General features: G+C 34.7%; 1 protein-coding gene across 1 annotated transcript; it reads right to left on the bottom strand.

The window, feature by feature from the left end:
* Positions 1-12,004: 12,004 nt before the first annotated feature.
* LOC107872992 (40S ribosomal protein S2-3) lies at positions 12,005-14,292 on the bottom strand. Its single transcript, XM_016719680.2, has 2 exons — positions 13,440-14,292; positions 12,005-12,347 (listed from the first exon to the last, which is right to left on the bottom strand). The coding sequence occupies exons 1-2, from the start codon at positions 14,091-14,093 to the stop codon at positions 12,174-12,176; spliced, it is 828 nt and encodes a 275-aa protein (XP_016575166.1). The 5' UTR covers positions 14,094-14,292; the 3' UTR covers positions 12,005-12,173.
* Between the last annotated feature and the right edge of the window lie 12,458 nt (positions 14,293-26,750).

Below are 26,750 nucleotides of genomic sequence, written 5' to 3'. Positions count from 1 at the left end.
GCTTCCCTTTCTTACCAAACCTCTTTACCCCTTTCAAGGGAGAAATCTTCAGACATACAGAATCACTAATATTAAATTTAAGATCTCTCCTCATCATATCAACATAGGATTTCTGATGACTTTAGGTTGTCTTCAACCGTTCTCGAATTAACTAAACTTTCTCCATCGCCTCATACACTGAATCTGGCCCTATCAAAGTAGCCTCACCAACATCAAACCAACCAATATTGGAGTGATTTCTATTGTTGTAAGAAAACTCAATCAAAGATAAGTGGTCATTCGAACTGCCCTTAAAGTCAATGACACAAGCTCTTAACATATCTTCCAGGGTCTGAATGGTCCTCTATGCCTGGCCATCTGTCTAGGGATGAAAAGCCATACTGAGATGGACTTGGGTACTAAGATCCTTTAGAAAATCTTTCTAAAAATGGAAGGTAAACTGAGTACCTTTATCTGACATGATGGTCAATGGAACCCAATGCAAATTTACCAACTTCCTGAGATAGAGTTTAGCATATGCTCAGGCGAATATGAAGTATGAACTGGCAAGAAATAGGCTGACTTGGTCATTCTACCTATAATGACCCAAATCAAATCATGATAACGATGCATATGAGGTAACCTTATAACAAAATCTATGTTCACCGCCTCCCACTTCAAGTGGGGATGCTAAACTCCTGAAGTGTACCACTAGGCCTTTAGTTCTCAACCTTCACCTACTAACAATTTGTACACTTTGCCATGAATTTTGCAATGTCCTTCTTTGTAACATTCCACCAATAGACTTATATCAAACTGCGGTACATCTTGGTGACCCCTGGATGAATAGAACATCGTGAACCATGTGTCCCCACTAACATTCACTACCTCAAATCATCTATATTCGAAACACATAAAATACCCTGACAGCGAAGCCCACCATCTCCCTCTTAGGAGAAAACCTCAACTTTATGATCTCAATCTTCCTCTTTAAACTTAACTAGAATAGGATCTCTATCTTGCTTTTCTTTTACTTCAGACAACAATGAAGATTCTGAACCATGTTTAACCCATATACTATCTTCGGTCGAATCAACCAACCGATCATCTAATATATCAAGATGATGAACCTCATGGACTAAATCCTTCTTATCTTCCTCAACATCTGTAACACTTCCTATAGATAGTCTACTAAGGGCATCGGCCACCACATTAGCCTTACCCTGGTTATACAACACACTTATATCATAGTCTTTCAACAATTTAAGACACTTTCTGTTACAAAGATTCATGTCTTTCTACATAAACACATACTGTAAACTCTTATGGTCCTTAAACATATCAAAATGAACCCCATAAAGGTAATGTCTCTAAATCTTTAAGGCAAAGACAACTTCTGCCAACTCAAGATCATGAGTTGGGTAATTATTCTTATGGGATTTAAGTTTTACAGAGGCATAGGTTATGACCTTACCTCACTGCATTAACACACAACAAATACCCACTTTAGAATCATCATAATAAACTATGAACTAAACCTTTTGGTAGAGTCAATATTGAAGCAGAAGTGAGTCGAGTCTTCAACTCCTAAAAACTCTTCTTGTGAGAATCTGACCACTGAAATTTGACTTTCTTCTGAGTTAATCTAGACATGGGAGAAGAAATAATAGAGAATCCCTCAACAAACCATCTGTAGTAACTGGAAAAACCTAAGAAACTCCTAATATCTAATGAAGATATAGGCCTAAACCAGTTTCTTACTTCTTTGGTCTTTTGAGGATCAACTCGAATGTCATCACCAAAAATAATGTGACTAAGGAAAGATAATTACCTCAACCAAAATTCTTATTTACTAAACTTAATGAATAACTGGTGATCCTTAAGGGTCTGCAAAATAATCCGCATGTGGTCTGCATAATCACTTTTACTTCAGAAATTGACAAGGATGTCATCTATGAAGACTATGATGAACATGTATAAGTACTACTTAAACACCCTATTCATCAAGTTCATAAAAGTTGCAGGAGCATTCGTTAGTCCAAAAGACATACTTAGAAATTTAAAGTGACCATATGAGTTCTGAAGGTTGTCTTCGGGATGTCTCATTCCCTGACACTAAGTTGATAATAGCTGGAACTGAGGCGTATCTTAGAGAAATAGCTTGTGCCCTAAAGTTAGTAAAATAATTCATCAATCCTTAGGAGATGATAATTACTCTTGATTATGACTTTATTTATGTGACGGTAGTCAATGCACATTCGGAGGGAACCGTCTTTCTTGCGCACAAAGAGAACTAGGGCAACCTACGAAGAATACTAGGCCTAATAAAACCTTTATATAAGAGGTCTTTCAAATGTTCCTTTAATTCTTTAAGCTCATCTAGAGCCATTCTATAAGGTGTGATTAAGATAGGTTGGGTATCTGGGAGGAGATCTATTCCAAAGTCAATTTCCCTCTCAAGAAAAACTTTGAGAAGATCTTCATGGAACATTTTTGGAAACTCATTCACTACTATAACTAACTCAAGACTCAGAGTTTTATAATTTGAGTCCTTCACTCGGATGATATGGCAAATACAACCCTTGGATATCATCTTTCTTGCCTAAATATAGGAGACAAACTAACCTATAGGCACTGAGGTACTACCCCTTCATTCTACAATAGACTCATAGGTAACTAAATTTTGACAATTTTATTTCTACAATCAACTGAGGTATAGAAAGAGTGAAGTCAATCCATGCCGAGAATGACATTGAAATCAGTCATCTCTAATTCTACAAGGTCTACTAACATGACTTTTTAAGATATTGTGATCGAGCAATTTCTGTATACTCATCTGGCTGTAATAGGACTACGCACTAGGGTAGACACTGAAAAAATTATGCCAATATATTAGGACTGATACCGAAGTCTATGGCTGTATAATGAGTCACAAAAGAAAGCAAAGTTTTTAGGGTCTAATAATGCATAAACATGAAGATGAAAGGCTTGCAATGTACCCGTAACCATATCAAGAGAGCTTTCCTAATCTTGTTGAGTTTGGAGGGCATAGATTCAACTCTGGTGCAACCCATTGGTTGAACTAGAGGTGTAGCTCTATTGAGTTAGGTGACCTACTGGCGTTGATGAGAAACTAGACTAACATAATTAACGAAAGTCTTTACCCTTCTATCTATCTACTGGACACTTCTTTATTTTGTAACCTAAATTGCCATACTCAAAGCATGCATCACTTCCTTCCATGCACTCACCCTTGTGGTTTTTACCATACCTCTTCCAAACTGGGTTTGTGTAAACCACTATTAACACTACTCTGGGACTTAGAGCCTGGTGCTCTATCTTGATTATCCTATTTGAACTTAGGCACTGGAGCACTGGCTAAAGATGGGGTTAGATCTAAAAGTTTTTAGAAAAATTAAGAACGATTTGCACCATCAGACCTTTCTTGTGAGAAGTTGAAGCTACCAGTTTTAGCCCTCTTATTCTCTAGTTCCCTTTCCTTAAGATTCTCCTTCTTAATCTGCTGAGCATGAACCATCAACCAAGAAAGTTCCATCTCATTAATCAATATTATTGTCCTGTACTCCTTGACTACCTCATCTGACACACCAGATACAAACTTACTTATTTTGGCCCTAAAATCAGCCAGCATAGTTAAAGCATACCTCTCCAATTGGGTAAACTTGAGTGAGTACTTTTTCACACTTATGTTACCCTACTTCAGATTTATAAACTCTTGTACCTTGGCCTCTCTCAACTCAAATGGGAAGAATCTATCTAATAAGTTCATTGCAAACTAAACCCACTCTATAGGCCCTGCCTTAACACCTATGTCCTTTTTTCACTGCTTGAACCGAGTATGAAACACTCCTGGTAATTGGTAAGCAGATAAGTCAGCACTCTCACTAGCAGTAACACCCATGATGTCTGTCACTTTTTGTAGACCATTAAGAAGATTTTGTGGATCCTCCTCAAACTTGGATCCAGAGAATAATGGAGAATTCATTTGAGTAAAGTCTTGAATCCTATCTACTGTCGTGCTCACCACTAGATTGGTTGGGGTAATATTCTATTGGTTTTTCTGAGCAGCCATAGTCTAGTCTAAAATTGTGAAAGTGGTCCTAAATTCGACATAGGAAACATGTTCATTTAGAGGATCTTCCTGAACAGGTAGTGGTGCGAGATGATCCCTATTTCTTTTTTCATTATTTCTTCTGGGAGGCATTTTCTATAAATGGATAAAGTATGAGTTAGAAAAGGGAGTTCAATAGATCTTAAGCTCTTTCGCATGACATGAATACTAAGAGGAGGGAAACTTTCCTAAAATATCTCGTAGCCTCTTGCCCATAAGTATGGCGCGCTTCATACCCATGCCCAAGACTCTACTTAACGTGGATTTCAAACACCCTAGGACACTTTTAAAAACCTTCTGATGCGAAGTTTATCTCGACCCCAGACTATTTCCTAGTCGTAACACGGTGCTTAAGTCCATAAGTGACCCCAAGCTAACCTATGAACTGGCATAAGTTGTAAGGTAATGAAAGGATGTAATAAGATACTATGCGCAAAATCATTTAATACATTATCTAAATATGTCAAATCAATCACAAAGGATTCTAAAACGTAGTACTGTAAACATGACTAACTGTCACCTTCCTGAAAGACTCTAAACATGATGAGTTATTAGGACAGGTTCCCAACTAACTTTAACTATAGAAATAACATAAACTGAAATACAGGAAAGCATATGATAGATAGTATAAATAGTCTTTGTCTGATGAGGACTCACCAATGCTACAGCTGAGTGGTAATCGAATTGACTAAGAGCAATTGGGAAACTGAGTGTCCGCACCTATGTTATAAGACAACATAGCATAAAAGAGAGCATGTGATCAATACTTTGAATGTACTGGTATGTGAGATAGGGACAACTGAGACACGTATAAGTAGTGAGCATGAATGCAGTAATATGTAAAATAAGTGCAAGACCAAGCATAAACATGTACTGAAATAATCTGTAAAAACTGAGTAACTAAATAACTGATAAATCAAACACTTGGTAATGCAAACCTAAGTTGATGTAGTCTGAGTACTGAACTGATAGGTAATGCAAACCTAAGTTGATGTAGTCTGAGTACTGAACTGATACTGTGGGAGCTAACATTTAACTAACATGCCCCAATATGAACTAATCGGCTTCCAACCTGTAACCCCAGTTGGAAGGGTGTCAATACCTTGCCACAGGTACTGACACTGATGGTGTGGATCCATAAAATTGATGTCCCAAAGGATGGGGTTACACCCTAAACTAACAAGTGCCCCTAGGAAAGTGTCAACCCTAAGCTGGTATGAAGACCTCTCATAACCTACATAAGTTACGTAATTCTGGAATTTAGGGACTTCTACTAAAGGTCTCACCCTAAGCTTGCAGGAAAGCCTTCATCTCTAAATTTGCTCGGTGCTAATTTTTACTCCTAACTGAAAAGACACAGAAGTATAAACTAGTACATGCACTGATAACTTATTTTCTCAAATATGGTATTCAGAAAATAACTGTGCATATATAACCTGAATATAATGATACAAATATGATCTGAATGACTTAAAACTTGAAAATCTGAAACATGCATAAACATATAGGTATCGAGTGTTCATAAACCACTAGCATTGAATAATACATTAAATTTAATAACATCATTAAAATACTATAAGAAAATTCATGATTCGGAGACCCAAAACATAGTATATATAACTAAACTGATTAAATCCATGATTATGAGTTTGGGAAGATGTTAAACTTATGAGGACAACATGCTCACATGGTTCAATTTCAAGATTTAACTACAATTAAAAAAATCATAGTTTACATAGAACCCCAAATATAAAGGGAAAATTAAACTTGAGAGTTTTAGAAAAACTTTGGGACACAATGGGTAAAAGGGGCCCATTGATGAATATCCCACATAGCTGAGTTTCTTGAATTCTTGAAGAAAACTTGGAATTGAGGCCTTGGAAGGGTGAATTTATTGAAGAAACCCTTTGCTTTTGCTCTTGAATGTGAGAGAGGATTGAACATTGTTAACTGACTGAAAAGGGGAAAAAGTACCTCTTTTAATGTTTTAAGTCATAGATTGGGTGTTTAAGGAGGAGAAAGGACCAAAAAGCCTTTCACCCTTTATGAAGGTTGTATGATTTTACACTATAGCGTGGCACGGTGCCTATCATAGAGGATAGCCTCCGTGAAACACTGTGTATTGCAGAGTTTAACTTCTGTGACATGTTACATATCGCGGAGGCTAACCTTTATGACACACTGTATATCACGTAGGGAAACCTCTGTGGCACATAAAAAATGTGGAGGTATATTGCCTTCGTGGTCCAAAATTACCCCAAACCTCTTTCAATAATTTTAAAACTATCCTGAATGATCCTTCTAATATTCCTAAACCTATTTCAACTCATAAATCTATGTTTCAAACATGGAAAGGCCAAAAATAAAATATTCAAAATATTGGAGGTGTTAAAATGGCCATGTCACTTGTACTTAGTGTAAAATAATTGCTTAGGGCCCTTTAAACATGTGACAAATAGATGGAAACTTGTCTAGGATCTTGCTAGGTATTACACAACCTCACTGGTCACCCTACGATTAAGGTCCTACAACCCGTCAATACACCCTACGTATGATTGGGGTACTACAACCCGTTAATACACCTTACAACTCGTAAGGTGAGTCCTAATCTGGGCAATAAGCTCAAAGTCAAGAAATTTTTCAGGATCAAATCTGGAGTGTTACAATTATGTTATAGGGATACCCTCCTTGATTGAACATTATGATACTTAATCATATGTTAAGTGTGTGCATCCTTGGCATGATGATAAAATTATTGTTTCTAACGCTAACCCTCATGCCATGAGGATGTTACGGTTGTTTATTTTCTCTATGATTTTGCAAAGTATGGATTGAGGATGAATCTTTTTTCAAGAATGGGAGGATGATACAATTCAAATTGGAACAAACCTTTCAAGATCTATATTTCAAGGCAAACACAATGGGATCTAAGCCATGTATATCATAAAGACATAAGAACATGTTTGGAAGACCCTTTTTGAGACTTTAAATGAGAAATATCGTGTTTGAAAGGTAGCTTAGAGCATGAAAGGATCAACCACGAGAAGGAAGATCCAAAGTACATTATGTCCCTTTTGGCAACATAAGAGAAATCACCAATTACATGGGTGTATCGCTAATTATACCACCCCTATCGCCAAATGTGGCAGCTTTCTTGTTGGGACACTTTTAGTCCCATTTGTAACAAGCTTAGGCCTAGACTATAAATAGCTTGTATTTAATTTTTATTAGGTAGATTTTAATGACTCCTGAGAGAGCATGAGATCTTGGAAAAGCCTATGTTGATTATCATTTAGAAACAGTGGTTGCAAGGGAGTTTTGATTTCTTCGTGGTCATTCTAACAGATAGGTGTTTGTTGATAATCTTAAGGAAGGTCATTGGATTTGAAATATCCTTCAATTGTCCTTTTTACTTATCTTCTTGTGTATATCTATTGATTTCTCTATTCTATCCTTGTTATCTTAGATTCATACTTTATTTCTTCATTTTTTATATTTTGGGTCGTATCATCCATAAACAAATTTGTAGGGCCTACTAACTGTGTGACTATACCTAAGGAGCATTTTCTCTTTGCTTGCATTGATTTGAAACCACTACTATATTAAATTGGCTTAAAAAGTGCAGTTTTTACCTAAGTTCCCTGCATGATTGGTTCCTTCTCTTTGCCTAACTTGTAATATTCCGACAAAGAGAGATTATTTATGTTACATATTCAAATTTGAGAGTTGGTTCTTTGTTTTGTCATGATTGGGCGGACTTTCCGTCAGAATATTTTTCATGAAACTCGCTCCCTCATTCCCTTATTGTTTCGTAGGCCTAGACGAATGACGTAATAATCGATTAAGTGAAGAGAACTATGAAAGTTCATCCCATGAAGCACCAGGGAATCATGCATTCCTCCTAGGCTTGACCGAAGTCGAAGGAGATTCTTTCAATCTATATTTTCCCAAAAAAAGTATAAATAGAAACCTTATACCCCTGGGGTATGGCCTACAAGGAAAAGAATAGTAACATTGTATTATCTATCCAATACTTTTTTCAGATATTCTCTCTTCTAGGGATGCTTTCTCGATCCTTCTTCCCATATTCTTTTTTATTTGGGGTGATACGTACTTTACTTGAGTACTACATGGGTGATTTCTATATTCACATAGAATATTTTGAAATCTTCTTTCAAGCTACTTCGTCCTTTTTCATAGAGACTATCCTTTGTATAAGTTGTGACCCATCTAATGAATGAGCTTCTCCAGAGTAAAATCTTATGGACCATAAGAAAAGATAGAATCTCTCCTGACAACAGCAGTTGATTTAATAGCAAATGGTCGTAGAAAGAGTCTTCCATTCAATGCTTCTGATTGAGGTCGAGACAACCAAGAAAATATGTGCTTAAACCTAAATTGTTGACAAAAATTCTTATATTCAAATTATTTAATAATGAATTGATAATTTTTTTTTCCTTTTTTATTTTGCATTTCTCATCTAAGTAGCTGAAAGTCACTTAATTGTAAGAAAATGAGATTTGTTCATTACTTCAACCACTACCGATTGATAGAAGAAAGACGTGTGAATTAGTACAATTTATTATTTATTGGCATATTAGACATTCTAAAATAATCATTTGGTTGGTCATTTTCAACACTTCGAATAGGCGAAAAGATCTAACATACTTTGGTAGGTAACATCACCAAAGTGTATCGTTATATTTGACTATGATAGAAAGAACTCAAATGAAAAGACACCATCTTGTACAAGACAGTGGTAGTTGGCCTCTATTATCTTCTATCTGATGTAGTTGATAAAAAATCTTTTCTTATTTTCAGAATTTGAATTCGACCGTGACTTCTTTTTTTTCATTGGGGAGGGGGTGCACGGGGGCATCAATTTCCTTGCCAACTTTCGCCTATCGACTGAGGTCTCTTTATATTTATTTGAATATTATCAAATCTAACCTAATTTGTAGTGTCAACTCTAACAAAAGTTTCTCTTTTAATATTTTTATTGTTTTCAATTGAAATTTCTTTTATATAGAGATGGTAATAGTTATGATAGTGGACGATGTTGGTATTGTTGTGACGGGCATCATGATAGTGGTCGGTAATAGTGATGGTTGTGATGATGAGGTTGGTTAATGTCAGTAGTTGGCGGATATTGATGATGGTGATTGAAGAATATGTTGATAGTAGTAAACGCGGATGCTTGCTGTGATAGTGGAGGTGGCGGTAATGATGACAACAATAATAATGACAGTGGATATAATTAATGATAAAGGTGGTAAGAATAGTAGCGATTGAGAGTAGCGGTTAAAAATAGTGGTGGTTGCTAGTGATGGTTATGATGGCAGAGATATTTGATAGTAATAGCTGATTGTTGGCGACTACAAAAGTCGTTGACAATGATGGTGGTTGTAACATTGAATATAATTATAATAATGGAGATGGTATGTACGGTAGTGATTCACAGTAATAGTGGACAATATTAGATTGCAGTGATAGTTAATAATAATGGTGGATATGATAATAGGGATGGCTAGTAATGATGACCGGATATTATGGGTTTGAGTGGTGGTGAAATTATCTACCCAAAATACCACTTAATATATTTTTGCTCAAGATCTTAATAATTCAAACCTCTTCAGGTCAAATAAATGCTTAAATTTTAATGAACCAAATACTTTTAATAAATCAAGTCTGAATTATTCAAATTCAAATTCAAATATTCACTAGATGCAATCAAATGAGGACAAATTAATTAAATTTCAACCCCGCAAAAATAAAAGTTACAACAGAAGTAAATTAAGAAACCCATTCTGACAAATTAAAATACTAAAAATTACACAAATACACAACTTATGTTTCCAATATAACAAAAAATCTCAACTCCCTAAACATATTATAAAAATCTCAATATATACACAGAATGTTATGTATATGTCGGCTATGTTATGTATATTAATAGGGAGAAAGAGTAAAGTAATTAAAAAAGTGAGAGCGAGTGTAATTACTTCTAGAGGATTGATATTTATGTTATTTATACATTAAAATATGCAATCGAATTTTCATAAAATCCAAAAGTCAAGAAAATACCTAGCAAAAGTGCAAAACAGCATATAACCAATTCTCAACTGTCATTTCAGAAATCCTTTACAATTTTAACACACAATAATCTTACAACAACATACCAGCATATTTCCACCAAATGGGATCCCATGTCTGGGGGATAAATATACACAATTCATACCACAACCTCACATCATACCACAACCTCATATGTGAAATAGAGAAGCTGTTTCCGATAGACCCCCGGCTGAAAATAAAATAATTTAGACAAAAAATAGTAAAACGACAAGATACAATAGAAATAAACACATCCAATAATACCATATACAAGATACACAATAATCATACTTCTGGAAAAATGAAACATACTATCATGACAAAAAAACAAAAAGAGATGGGAATTCAAAAAACACGTAAACAAAACAAAGGTAACTGAGCAAGTGAACAATAACATTTAAAAAGTATTTGGATTTGGATATAGTGAACTCCCATTCAAATAGGTTGGCATCTCCTTGTCTACAAAGAGGCTCACAAGTCTACAATGGTATCCTTTGAGTGACAAGATTGTAGCCAAATATCATCATAGACGGATAAGAAGGTCTTATGCAGGCAAAACTCAGTTGGTGTAGTCTGTCCTGTCTGGATTTCAAGCGTATTGGCCCCCATTGTTTGTCACTCCTAATAAAGTGCTGAAACTGATTGATTCATACTCCAAAATTATACTTGGGCAGGTACTAACACTAAGTCTAGAAGAGCACTAGTGGCTTGAAATAGAACTTGCTTACCTAAATCAGCCGGAGTCGTCAATCTAATTAACATCTTACTTCGGAACAAAGCAATTATTACCATAACTTATTGGGACCGGCGAAGGAGACAGACAGGCTATAGATAAGATGAATTCATAATTTCATGTTCATTTATATATATATAAAACCGGCGAAGGAGACAGACAGGCTATAGATAAGATGAATCCATACTTTCTATTTCAAAACTCTTCAACCTGTCACAGCACCTATCTGACAATAAGCTTCATGAATGGTGAGAACGACCATATCAGCAAGAGGCGTACTAGCACACGCTCAGGTGGTAGATGGTTGCTCAGTTTCTGTCAAACAATTATACGCCTAGTGCTACTTAGAAATGCTTGATATGTGATGACACAGCTAGACCAAGGGCAATATTTACAATGTGGATGCAGTTACAGAATAAACTTCCTACCACAGATAGGCAACTCAAATGGGATTAACCATGAATCCTAGTAAATTTTGCCAAGAGACAATACTATTTACTGGAGTATACTAAAGCTGTAGGAGATAGACTGCTAGACTGACATGAATTACAAGACTTTACAGCAACTATATGGTAGCAACACCTGAAGTAGGCACAGGAATTCTAATGGCATGTTCCACAAAGCCAAACTGCTCAGTATGTTTTATGCAAAATGCATTCATGTGGCATGGACTGAGAGGAATCACAGAACCTTTGAGGCAAAGAGCAGATCAACTCGCTAAAAGACATTGCCTATATGCACAACATGATAGCATCAAAGCTAAGCTTCAGCAATTTCAGCTTTAGATTTTTGATGCTCTGTGTTTCAGATTTAGAAAGTCGATTGTGCGGACTTAATTATGAATTTGTACCTTTCTCACTGATGATTAATAAATACAGTTAGTTCCCAACAAATAAGATTCAAAAAAAACTTCCCAGTCAAACAAAACAAACCTACTATCAATGAACATAAAAAGTAAGATTTTTTACGAGAATAACATCCCTGTTTCAATTGAAAGCCTCAGCTGATAAGAATACTCTCCCCAGCCAAAGACGAGATCAATCAAGTAGGCAGAAGGTTCATATATATTGATGAAAATAAAAGAACAAAAAGGAAACATTAGCTTTTGCAAGTCTAAAGAAAACATCCATCAGAACAGAAAACAAAATTTAGAATACTAACATCTCATATAAGAAAACTACAAGAACAAAACAGCGGAGCATAACATCTAACAAATCAAGCCTCAACTCTCTCAGGTGCTGCCTCCTCAGTGGCGTAGACAATAACCTTATTGGCAGGCTTTGCCAAGATATCAAAGTACTCTTGGAATGGAGATTTTGTGAAGCGAGTCTCTTTCCAGAAGTCTGGAGTGAGGAAGCCATAAGTCTTCATTAAACAATCGAAGGTAGCCTGCATACAGAATGAGCGATATTAGACTTGAACACAATTAGTACACCACCAGCAGATATACATTATAAACAAGTAACAAAGAACCAAGTAGACCCGACTCTAACATTCAACAAGAGAGGTCAGTGCTGGGAAAGCAAAGAATGGAATGTTTGTTCTGTAACAAAGATTTTATACTATATAAACACCATCACCCACGCTTTGGATAGAAATAACAGCTGGTTACAGTAAAAACTTCAATTATATTGCAGTCCCTTCTTTAAAACATGCAATAGAGTCATATTATAGCTTTCGAGGAACAAAAGGCTAATATCAAGCATTGCAGCATCCACATTCATGAATTAAAAGCATCCACATTCATGAATTAAACTTAACTAGAAATAAAAACACACAAGTATTACAGAAAATGGTAAGAACTATAATGGCACAGGCTCCTGTCCCACAATTTGACTTGCTTAACACTGCATTCAATAACTAAACACACTGTCCGAATTTAACTGATACTCTCAATATATCTACCATTTAGGAACTAACCTAAACAATTTTGTTTTGGACAATGACCATATTTGAAACTATAAAATTCGCAATTGTTACTATATCTGCGCTATACAATAAGGACACAAAAGCATGGATTAGATTGTATTGGTTCAAAGCACAAGATAAACATTTCTGTCTCATATGGTATAAGATTGTATTGGTTCAAAGCACAAGATAACATTTCTGTCTCATATGGTATAGATATACAACAAAGATCATATCTATTTACAAAATGTTTAACTGGATCAAACTACCCGGTCCGTCTAGACGCCTTTACATGTAGTCATCTCCATATTAGCTATTTCAAATATATTTAAATCAAAATGTACAGTTGGTTAATTTTTTTTTGGTTCAATGCCGTTTGGTACACCAGATGGAATAAGTAGGGATATTTATTATCTGGTGTAACAAACAACCATAAATATAATGTTATACACATCAATTCTTAAGATATGGTATCAGTAGATATAGTAAACATATAATCATGTAATTAAGGATACCACAACAGATTATTAGAACATAGTAATAGAACCAACACACAATCATAAAAGATCGAACCTTGACGAAGTTGCCAAGGGTTTTGGTGGATCCACGAGAAGAGGTGAAGACATCTTCAATACCAGCAAACTGAAGAACCTTCTTAGGGACACGAGCAGCAACAATACCAGCACCACGAGGAGCAGGGACCATTCTCACAGTGACAGAACCACATTTCCCAGTAACCTTACAAGGCACTGTGTGTGGCTTCCCAATCTTGTTCCCCCAGTAACCTCTCCTCACTGGAATCACTGATAACTTCGCCAATATAATCGCTCCGCGAATAGCAGTAGCCACTTCCTTCGAGCACTTAACACCCAGTCCAACGTGACCATTACCGTCACCGACAACAACAAAGGCCTTGAACCGGGTTCTCTGACCGGCACGTGTCTGCTTCTGAACCGGCATGATTTTCATCACTTCGTCCTTGAGTGATGGTCCTATGAGGTTATCGATGATTTGATACTCCTTAATTGGGAGTGAATGGAGGTAGATTTGCTCCAGTGACTTTATTTTCCCGTCTTTCACCAGTCTTCCTAGCTTTGTGACCGGAACCCATTTCTCCTCCTCTGTATCACGGCGGGGACGACGACCCCCACGGCCCCTTCCGCCGCGGTCGCCGCCTCTTCCACCCCTTCCTCCAAATCCACGGCCGAATCCTCCTCTTTCCGCCATGGTTGTTGCTTTCAAGGATTAGGTATACGGCTAAGGATTTTAGCTATATACTGCAGATGCTGCAGAGAGAGAAGTGTGTGAGAAGGAAAGTGGGAAGATGGAGAATGAAGGGGTTGGTTTATAAGGGCTAGGGTTTTTTTGATGCGGTAGAATTTGGGCATGAGGGAAAGCAGGTCAGCCCATAGCAAGTAAGGCCCAAAGCTTGGTGTTCCTTTACGAGCTTCTAATTTTTAGATATTTTTGCAACAGAAAAGGACCGAAACTCCTCTCAACAATTTGAAATGGAGTAAAATTACCATTTATTTATTTTTTAGCTTAAAAATATTCTCTATTTATTCTTTGGCTCAAAACTATTTTCTTATTTATTTTCTTAGCTAAACAATATTTTTCACTTTAATAAAGTGTCATCAAGTAAACCACATGAAAACAAATTATTCTATGTTCAGTCCGCATCAGTATCTCATTTATAAAAAAGGGATAAAAATATCATTGAACTATTTAAAATGAAGCAAAAATACTTTTCTTTTTGTTTTTTAACTCAAAAATATTCCTCTGTTTGTTTTTTGACTCACAAATACTGCTATGAAAAAAAATTACCACATGATCAGTCTACATTAGTATCTCATTTAATACTCAAATTGACCCACTTAATCATTCAACTTAACATCCCATTTAATATCTGTACCCGATTCGTATTCAAAAAGTTTGACACGTCTTCACTTAAACTCTCTCCAGAAAATTAATGCAAATCAAAAATTTTGAGAAAAACAGAAAGCCCTTAATATATGGTTTGAAATTTTTCATATTCTTTGACATGATAAAAACGGATCAAGTTTCGACTCATATATTAAAGACTTTTTTTTTCTCTCAAAATTTTAGTTTGCATCAATTTTTTTTGGAAAATTCAAGTGAAATGAAGAGTGGATCCATCTTTACTCTTTACTTATGAAAACGATTTGAATATTTTGAAGATAGATCAAGTACAGTAAATGAGTTGTTAAATTGGATGGTTAAGTGGTTCACCTTGGTATTAAATGGGATGTTGACGTAGACTGACATGTGATGATTTTTTTTCATATAGTGTGCTTGATGGCACTCCATTAAAGTGAGGAGTATCAATGGGCCAAAAAATAAACTAAGGATATTTTCAAGTCAAAAAATAAATTGAGGGTATTTTTTAGTCAAAAAATAAATAGAGGATATTTTTGCTCTATTTTAGATAGTTTAGGGATAGTTTCCTTTTTCGTAAATGAGATACTAATGAAGATTAACCATGTGGTAATTGTTTTTCACTTGGTGTGCTTGGTGGCACTCTGTTAAGGCGAGGGGTATTTTTTAATCAAAAAATAAATGAAAAGATATTTTTGAACAAAAAATAAATGAAAGTATTTGTGCTCCATCTCAAATAATTTACAAGTAGTTTTGATCCTTTTTCGTTCTTGCAATTAAAAAAAATTGTTGTTCTAGCATAGAGTCTTAGTGGAATTATTTTTTACAAAAATTCATTTATGGGGTGTAGATTGGAAGAAAATGAAATTGATGGTCAATGATATGATAGTGAGAAAACTGAAAACATGAGGGATTAATGGTATTTAAGTGGATTTTATGAGTCATATAAGGAGCATATATACATTATATAAAAATGTATTATAGGCTTATATACGCTTTCATATATTATTAAGGTATTTTTGAGTCAAAATCAAAAATAAATAGAGGATATTTTTACTTCATTTTAAATAGTTTAGAAATAGTTTTGTCTCTTTTTCGTAAATGAGATGCTAACATGCACTGATCATGCGGCAATTTTTTTTTCACTTGGTGTGTTTGGGGCACTCTGTTAAGAAAAAGGGATATTTTTAATCCAAAAAATAAATAAAAAGGTATTTTTAAATAAAAAATAATTGAAAATATTTTTGTTCCATTTCAAATAATTTAGAAGTAAATGTGACCCTTTTTCATTTTTACAATTAAGAAAATTTGTTGTTCCGGCATAGAGTTTTAGTGGATTTAAAAAAAAAATCATTTATAGGGTGTATATTGGAAGAAAATGAAATTGATGATCAATGTGTGATGGTGAGAAAACTGAAAAATAATGGATTGGTGGTGTTTAAGTGAATTTTGTGAGTCATATGAGGAGCATATGTACATTGTATAAAAATATAATAGAGGCTTATATGCACTCATATAGTACGTGTATTGCACATATATTTTGTTTATTCAATTAAATGAGAAGTTTGAAACAAATTTATAAATTAAACTTTATAAAAAAATAAACTGCAAATTCCAAAACAAATAATCAAAAGTGATTATATTTATTAAAATTGTGAGTATAATTTTGTATTGTTTTATTGAATTCTTCTTTACTAAATTTTTTTCGTGATGCAAGAACATATTTGGACCTTCGTGAATATACTAAAATCCTAATATTTAGGACTCATAACTAAATTCCTAATATTAAAATCATAGGTATAATTTAGTTTATTTGAAATTAAAACTTATTTTTAATAATGTTTGATATCTAGCTCTCTGGATATCTTTATCATTTCTTCAACTATGTCTTCAATATCTCTCATCAAAACTAGGGAACTACATACCAATGTTCATCTTTATTGTCAATATATCTGTCCATATATAAGCTATACCATAAGTTATTTATAACGGAAGAATGATAATCGATTTCTTGCTTAAGTTGAGAGGCAAATCTAAAAGGTGTTATATTCCGGCTACTTTACAAGCAGTAATATCACGATCCAAAATAAGATCATGATCAGCGCTAAAGAATTTAGGACTCCAAAGCAAGCCTCATCATAATTCTATAGAAAAATCGGACAGAGTTTTCACTGTTTTTAGGCTTATCAAGAAAATTCCTTGTCTCAAATCAATAGTACCACAACCAACACATCAATAACACCAACACAATCCACCACCATGCTCAACAAGTCACCAACACCACCAAATAATAAAAGGAATCCATTTCTAAAACATAAGAAAGTTCAATACTCTACAAGTTCAAAATAACGAAAGAATACTCAGAACTCTAAAGATATGACTATGGAGCGACTCTAAGAGTTTGCAAGAAACAGAATATAATAAATAAATAAACTTCTGCCTACGCGAACAAATGCAGGGCTCGCCAGGAATATGCTACCTCGGGATCTCTAGCTAACGCAATCCTCACTATCACCTGCATTCTTTGTAAAAATAATAGCGAGGAGTGAGACACTAGCTCAGTGAGTAATAACACTGAACCACAACAGTTCTAATGGGTACAAGTCATAAAACATCATGAAATAACGCTATTTCAGGAAACAGTAACAATAAACAATATCATCATTTCATGTAAGCCAAGTGAACTAATAGTTCAGTGATAAACTCAAAAAGTATTGTATCATATCAAATATTACATATTTGGGAGGTTTCCAAGAATAAATCATGTAATCAGTGTGGCATTCTTCATCAAGAATAGCCCATAACAGTGGACCCCTCATAAAAAAGTCAAATATCATATCAGTAAGTCCCTACTCGAGGGAGATTAGTAACAGTATGCTAGTTCTACCTTCCCACTAGCGAGGGTTATAATAGTCATCAGTAAATACAAGGTGCATCAGGTCTAACGATTCTGCCGTTAGCTACGGGATTCAAATCAAGGTCTACTCCCATTTATAAATTCCTTGTAAACAATAGGATGTTCATATGAACGCATTTTTCAAAATAGTACGTATTATTTAAACTTCATAGCAAATCATGTTACATGTAAACTTGAATAAAAACACATGTCAAAATACAACTTTTCATGTAAGTGAAGAATATTCACAGTAATAATATCATATTCAAATAACCATTTCAATATCATATCAAGTAAAGGACTTGCCCCACATGCAATTTCAAAGCATTTCGTAACTCATTGTTTCATCAAAAACATGTATAAATATGCAATTTAATAAACACAACTTATGGTAAGAATACTACTCACAGTACACGTGTCGAAATACCAAACTTGTCACCCCAAATGATTCGTATCACTTTCTTGGATCAAACCTATAATCACATCATATCCATTCTCGTGTTAAATCTCTTATTTTAGGCTAATTCATGGTAAAATTAGACAACCCAACCCTCAAGTTTTTCTGGTAAGTTTCAAGTCATCAAACTTTGTATCCCAAAAACAACACCTTATTACCCAAAATTCTTATCTTTAGCAACTAAATTTCAATACCGAAAATAATTTACCTAGACTTAAAAAAACACGACAAAAATATATGAAAGAATTTACCTTAAACCCGATAGATATCTTCGAGCAATCCTACTTTTTCTTTTTCTTCTTCCTTGATTTATTTTTCTTCAATTAAACAAGATGATTTTTGTTATGCTATAGACGCAATTGTTGATTGTTTTGCTAAAAGAGGTGTACTTACAAGGAATGGGCAAAGCCCTTTGTAATATATATAAATATATTGTTTTCTCATTCCTATTTTGAATTTTCTTATTAAGTAAAGAAAGGATTGAAATCATTTTCTTAATTGGTTTTGGGTCGGGTAAATGGGCATTGCCCTTCCTTTTCCTTTTCTAATTGGTTGATGGGCTTGGCCCACTTCCTTTTTTTTTTCTTAATATGGGATATTACATTCTTTCCACCTTAAGAAATTCATTCCCCGAATTTAGAACAAGTGCATACCTAAAGACTGAAATAAGTGAGGGTACTTGAATCTCATATCCTTTTCTGATTCCCATATAGCTTCTTCAATAGTATGGTTCTTCCATAAAACTTTCACGGACACAAACTCGTTTGATCGTAACCTTCTTACTTGTCTATCAATAATCGCCACTGGTTCCTCTTCATATGTTAAATTTTCATCAAGCTGCAAGGTTGGCGATTCAAGCACACTAGAAGAATATGATATACACTTCCTTAGAATAGAGACACGAAACACTAGATGGATGAAAGACATCTCGGGAGGAAGTGCCACACGATACGCCACTCCTCCTATATGCTGAAGTAGCTCATAAGTTCCTACATACCTCGGGCTTAATTTACCTCTTTTCCTGAATCGCATCACACCCTTCATGGGAAAGACTCGTAGAAAAACCTTAACCCCAACTGTGAACACCAAATCTCTTCTTTTCTTATTTGCATAAGACTTTTGTCTGCTTTGAGCTATGAGCAACCTCTATCTAATCAATCGAAGCTTGTCTATAGCATTCTGTACCAAGTCTGGTCCTAAAACCTTAGCCTCTCTAACTTTAAACCACCCGATAAGAGAGTGACATCGCCTATTATACAAAGTTTCATATGGAGCCATCTGAATGCTTGATTGGAAACTGTTATTGTAAGCAAATTCAGTAAGTATCCCAACTACCTCCAAAGTCAAGAATGCAGGCTCTCAACATATCCTCTAAAATTTGTATAGTACGCTCAGACTGTCCGTATGTCTGCGGATGAAATGCAGTACTAAGATCTAGTACCCAATACTTCTTAGAAAAATCTCCAAAAGCGTTAAGTAAACTGCGATCCTCTGTCAGAAATGATAGATAATGGAACTCCATGAAGCCGGACAATTTCATTCATAAATAACTGAGCGTATTTCACTCCACTATATGTAGTCTTTACTGGCAAAAAGTGAGCTGACTTAGTAAGTCGGTCTACAATTACCCATACAGAGTTATGATCCTTAATGGTTTGCGATATCTCGATTACAAAATCCATGGTAACTCTTTCCCATTTTCAATCTAGAATCCTGATCTCTTGTAATAATCATGCTGGTCGTTGATGCTCCGCGTTAACCTGTTGACAAGTCAAGCAACTAGAAACAAAGTTAGCAATATCTTTCTTCATACCTTCCCACCAGTACAATTGCTTCAGGTCATGATACATCTTAGTGGAGCCAGGATGAATGGTATATTTGGAGTTGTGAGCTTTCTCAAGAATAGCTCGTCTCAACCCATCTGCAGCTGGTACACATAATCGATTACTCACTCGAAGAATACCATCGCAATCAACACTCATCGTCTTATTTTGATCAACTAAGGTCTCATCTCGGTATTTACACAACTGCACATCCTCATATTGAGTGGTCTTTATGCACTCTATCAAAGAAGATTTAGCTTGAACACAAGCCAACAAGACCTCTGACTTACCAACACCTAAGCTAACACCTTTACCTTCAAGTTTCTGCACATCTTTCGCCAATTGCCTCTTTTCAGGAGCTATATGTGACAAACAACCCATAGATTTCCTGCTCAAAGATCAACCATAACATTAGTTTTTCCTGGATGATACAAGATAGCACAATTATAATCTTTGAATAATTCCATCCACCGACACTATCGAAGATTTAGATCTCACTGCTGAGAAATGTACTTTAAGCTCTTATGATCAGTATAAATCTCACAAGTTTCACCGTATAAGTAATGCCTCCAAATCTTAAGAGAAAATACCACAACAGCTATCTTCAAATCATGTGTAGGATAGTTCAGCTCGTGCTTTTTCAACTGTCTCGAAACATAAGCTATAACATGATCATTTTGCATGAGAACACATCCTAATCCAACCCTTGAAGCATCACAGAATACCTTAAATCCTTCAGAACCTGCTGGTAAGGCTAATACCGATGTAGTGGTCAAACATGTTTTGAGTTTTTGAAAGCTCTGCTCACACTCTTTCGTCCACTGGAACTTTATGTTTTTCTGTGTTAACTTGGTCAATGGAGATGCAATTTTAGAGAAATCTTGTACAAATGCCTGTAGTAATTAACCACACCTATAAGTTGTGAATCTCCGTAGGTGAAGTAGGCCTAGGCCATTTTTGCACTACTTCTGTCTTTTTAGAATCCACTGTGATACCATCTTTGGAGACATCATGCCCCAAAAAGAATACTGAGTAAAGCCAAAATTCGCACTTTGAGAACTTAGCATAGAGCTTATGTTCACGCAATGTCTGCAATACAGTCATCAGGTGATTCTCATGTTCTTTCTGGCTATGAGAATATATCAAAATATCATCAATGAATACTATCACAAATTTATCCAAAAACGGCCTGAACACCCTACTCATCAAGTCCATAAATGAGCAAGAGCATTGGTCAACCCGAAAGGCATCAAGAAACTCATAATGCCCATATCGAGTTCTAAATATTGTCTTGGATATATCTTCCTCCTTGATTCTAAGCTGATGATAACCCGATTATAGATTAATCTTTAAAAAATGAGTAACTCCTTGTAACTGATCAAACAGGTCCTCTATACGAGGCAACAAATACTTATTACATATTGGTACCTTGTTTAGCTTCTTGTAGTCAATACACATTCTTAGAGACTTATCTTTCTTCTTTACAAACAAAACTGGTGTACCTCATGGCGATATACTCGGTCTGATGAAACTCTTATCTAGAAAGACTTGCAACTGTTGTTTGAGCTCCTTCAATTCTGTTGTTTCCATATGGTATGGGGTTATAGATATTAGCATAGTGTCAGGTGCCAAATCAATACCAAAGTCTATCTCTAGTACTAGAGGTAATCCTGGCAACTCCTCAGGAAATACATGAGAAAATTCCTTCACCACAAGTAGCTCCTTCAAACTAAGTGTTCCCTCTCTAACATCACTTATCATAGCCAAGAGACCCATATAACCTTTCTTTAATAGTTGTTGGGTCTTCATAAAAGATATAACTTTACTAACATCTGGAACTTGACCCCCTTCGAATACAAAACTAGATTCGTTGGTATCTCAAATCAAACTATCTTTGCGTGACAATCTACGGTAGCATAGCAAGAAGATAACCAATCCATGCCCATCAACACATCAAAATCAATTATATCAAGTACAATCAAGTCGGTAAGGGTAGCCTTACCTTCTACTATAATCTCGTAATCACGGTACACATACTCAACTAATAAGGAATCTCCCATGGGAGTAGCAATAAAAAAAAAGACAATTTAACATCTCAGGTTGTCTACCAAATCTCACAGCAAAGTATGAGGACACATAAGAGTGGGTAGAACCCCGATCAATCAAAGCATATGCATCAAAAGAACAAACGGAAAGAATACCTATAACGGAAAGATCTTTTCTCAATTTGCGACAATACTGAAGTCGAAGTATGTAAATGCTGGATAACTCAAGGTTGGGACTGTCTTTCAGAAGGCTATTCCACGATTGAAAAGTGGATAGGTGGCTTTCCGAAAAAATTGGGGGGAACCAACCTAGTCACAAATGCACCAGATAGAGTTATATAGAAGCACAATAAGAATGGTATTCCACAGTAAATAGTGCTTACATGAAAGGGATACAAGCTGGGGTTGGAGGCAACCATCATCACTAGAAGAGTATTTGGAGAGGACTGGTCCCCACCAAAGTGAAATGCTTCACTTGGTTAGTCATCAAAAGAGTTTGTTTAACTCGAGAAATTCTACAGAAGAAAGGAAGGCAACTGGTCCCCAGATGTTTCATATGCAATTTGACAGGGGAAACAAACAAGCACCTTTTTCCTACATTGCAAATCCAATACACAAATCTGGGAGCTTTTCCTCAACATCACAGGCTCCAGTTGGACTATGCCAGAACACACTTCAGACATTTTTAGTTGCTAGATAAGAGGGAGGGGGGTTAGCAAGATTCAAAAAAGTGGTGGAAGCTAATACCATCATGCATATGGTGGTCAGTATGGAAGGAAAGAAATGGGAGATTTTTGAAGAGAGATTTAATTCCATCCATAGAGTTAAATGAAATTGTTTAGTATCTTTATTTGGTTGGTGTAAACAGCTATATATAGAAGATGTCGATCAAATTATACAAGTAATAGGAAGTTTGTAATTTTGGTTAGGGCTGTAAATTTTTGGAGGTGACCAACATGGCCTAAATGCTGAAGAATACAACTTACCAATGTTTAAAAAGAAAAAAATACAAACTTCAATTGGCATACATACCGTTCTTCAAAAAGAACTATTTAAAGATAAAAACCTCACATAAAAGTGTAAAATGCAATTTCCACTAGCGTATGAAGAGAAGTTCAGAAAAACAATTAGAAAAAGAAGCATGCACAGCACAATAGTAAAAGAGTAGAACAAAACCACTATTGTTATCAATATAGATTGTATATAGGTAATTACACTATTTTAAAAGGTCATGAAACTATATGACTACTTTTTTGAAATGCAGATCCCTGATATGTCAGCTTAGGAATCTAACGTTATGCAGAGTTTAGCAAACAAAACAAGGTGGCAAATGCATTGTCCAATAAGCAACAACGGAGAAGCTTTTTGAAACTGCATAGAAAAGTTAATGCCTAGATCAACGGGACTTTCACATTTTAATTTATCTTTTACTGTCAAAATGTGTACTTCTCAAAGTGATCTTTAAAAAAAGAGATAACAGCACTAACATACATGCCCATGTTTAACCAACTAAAAGTGGTTCTAACTCTCTATAACTTGCATAATATATTTCTGAACATTCACAGAACCAACACATTTAACTTAGTGTAGTGAGGTTAACCTTAATAGTTTTTTTCTATTACACAGGAGCTATATATATTGTGTTAATGCTCCACTAGAAAATACATAATCCATAAAAGGATTATATAAGTATCCAAATTAGTTAGGTCTCCACAATTGTAAATACAGGTATTGAGGATTGATTTCTTAAATGAACTGATTATATCTAACATATTTTGAGACTCAAACATCAATGTTCTTTAACATATTGTTGCATTTATAAAGTTTGACAACAGAAAGAAAAACATTACCATGAAGTCTTTTCCCAAACTCTTGAGTTGAAGGGAGTAAGGACGACAATAACGCTAGTTGTCAGTATCAGTTAACATTTACAGAACAAATAATATTGGACAGAAATTCTCTCCATTTGGGAAATAAAGAGTAAGTTTAGTAATTTTACAACGGAATGAGAACGCACACAGAAACCAAGGCAGCATCATATTGATAACGTGAGGTTGAATCCATCAGTTAGGCAATTGCAGTTTCATGAACATAAGTTCTGCAGAACTCCCATGATCAACAATAGTTCCTTTCACCCTTCTTTTGTTGCATTCCTTTAACTTGTATGGTTTGGTAGAGAAGAGGTTGAAATTGGAGAAACTAGTTCGTATTATTTCAACAGGACAGTGTAGAAATAAAAATTAATCTTCCCCAGTTTTACTCTGCGCCTAAGGGTCCTAGACAAAAAGAAGGAAACTCTCTTCTTTTAGTCTTCTATATCTTTCTTTGGTTCATTTTCCATTCCCTTCAGATCATTTTATCCTGTTCAAAGACATCTAATGTAATACTCCGCATCTTTACTAGCTCAACTTAGCTCTTAGGATGTCAAAGATTAGCTTCAAAAGAGAATGACTTTTTATACATAGGGAATTTTTCAGTTCTAGACCCTCCAATGTGTAGGAAATTGAATTAGCTTTCCAATGATATCAAATTAAACTTAATCTAATAACCGGGTAAGAAGTTATAACGATTTTAAGTTTCAGTCGCTAAACACCATGATTTGGGCCAGTAGCGCGTCGCGGAGACAGACCAAATGACATTTGTCAATTTTCAGTGAAGCTCCACGATTTAGGGGTGTGCATCGATGGGTTCGATTTGGTTTTATATATTATCAGTTCGATTTATCGGTTTTGATTTTTAAATATGCTAAACCAATAACCAAACCAATAAGATATTTTTATCGGTTTTCGGTTTATCGGTTTTTAGTCCTTAACGGTTCGATTTTCAGTTTAACCGATAAAAAAATACTCATAAAATATAAATAGTAGTAACTAACATGAAAAAAAATTGAATCTTAGTTGCAACCAAAAATCCTATATGATGTGTTTTATTTTACAAGAATCTTCAAGTTTGAATTAAATGTTGTTAGGAGAAATTAAGAGTTTGTATAATTGAAATAATAGGTTTGTTAATTTGTAGAACAACAACAACAACAACAACAAACCCAGTGTATTCCTACCTAGTGGGGTCTGGGGGGGTAAGATGTACGCAGTCCATACCTCTACCTCTGAAGAAGTAGAAAGGCTGTTTCCGATAGACCCCCGGCTCAAGGCACGAGATACCACACAAACACATAGTAAAGCACAGAAGCAGATTACATAACATAAATACGGCACCCATAAGTCATACATACATATATATATACTAGATTAGGTGTACGCGCCTCGCGCGTGTACCTCACTTTAATGAGTTCAAACGTTACACTAAATAAAAAATTTATTTAAATAATAAAGAAGAATACAATAATTAAATTCAACATCTTTTGAATATGTAAAGATGGAGAATTTATTTAATTAAACATAACCTTTACCGAAAACGATTCCCAAAGATGATCAACATTCATCTACCACCTATAAACTGCAATAAAACAATACGATAATAGAGACATCAAATGATACAATTAAATCTAACTTTTACACTAAAATTTCGTCAAAGCGTCTGACACTTATCTACCGCCTGTTAACTATAACAAAATAATACGATAATAGAGATATCAAAATAATATAACTATACCTAAGCTAATCTTTACACAAAACAAATTCTCAAGTCGGAGATATCAAAGCAATACAATTAAACTTAACCCTTACCTAAAAAAATTCTTCAAAGTCGACCGACATTTATCTACCATCTGCAAACTATAACAGAACAATACGATAAAAAAGATATCAAAATAATACAGTTAAATTTAAACTTTACACACAAAAAATCCTCAAACCCGATCGATATTCGTCTACAACCTATAAACTATCACAAAATAATAAACTAATAGAGATATTAAGACAATATAATTATTATACAAACTAATAATAAAAACATTTATTGAATTTATTATACAAAGCCTGATGGCTTGTATGTATTCCATACATTGATCGAAAAAACTGAGAAGGTAATACTTTACAAAATTAAAAAACCAACTACCTAACATCTAAGAAATACAAGTGAATCAATAGCTAAATTAAAAAAAAAAAGAAAAAAAAAAAAAAAAAAGAGAGAATAAAAAACAGTTAAAGAAAAACGTGAAAAATGGGCACACATATATGTTATTGAAAGACCTAAGCATATTGTGTGCATAAATTAGTATAAATAATTATTCTCTAGATCTTAATATTTATAGAAGTATTTTCTTAATAGAATTTTATTTTAGGAGTATTTTTCTAGTTGACCACTACAAATGAAAATATTAATTGATTATCCTTCCATATATTTTAGAGTCCCATATATTTTGGGAGTTTAGTATAATAAAAAATAATTAAATAATAAATTGAATAAAATTGTGAAAAGACAGTTTTGTCTAAAGAAGAGTCTTTTAATGAAGGTCAAAAAGTTCAAATCACTTTTTTAAGGAGCTTCACACTGTTAATATATTATAGATATAGATTATAGATATAGATATATATTCTTATTGGGTTATCGGTTTATTCAATAACCTAATAAGATAAATCAAACCAAACCAATAACCCAATAATTTTTTTTTATAAAATCATTAAAAAACTATTAACCCAATAATAATAAACCAATAACATTTGTATCGGTTCGGTTTATCAGTCAGTTCGATTTTTGCACACCCCTACCACGATTTCACGGCATCGTGGTGATGACCAACTTCCCAATTGTCACTTTCCAGTGGCACGACGCGATTGCACCGCATCATGCCATAAGCCAACTTCC

This window comes from Capsicum annuum, chromosome 6, assembly GCF_002878395.1.
Source record: "Capsicum annuum cultivar UCD-10X-F1 chromosome 6, UCD10Xv1.1, whole genome shotgun sequence".
NCBI classification, from domain to species: Eukaryota; Viridiplantae; Streptophyta; class Magnoliopsida; order Solanales; family Solanaceae; genus Capsicum; species Capsicum annuum.
Note: the sequence above shows the minus strand (reverse complement) of the source record. Positions and strands in the feature narration are given on the sequence as shown.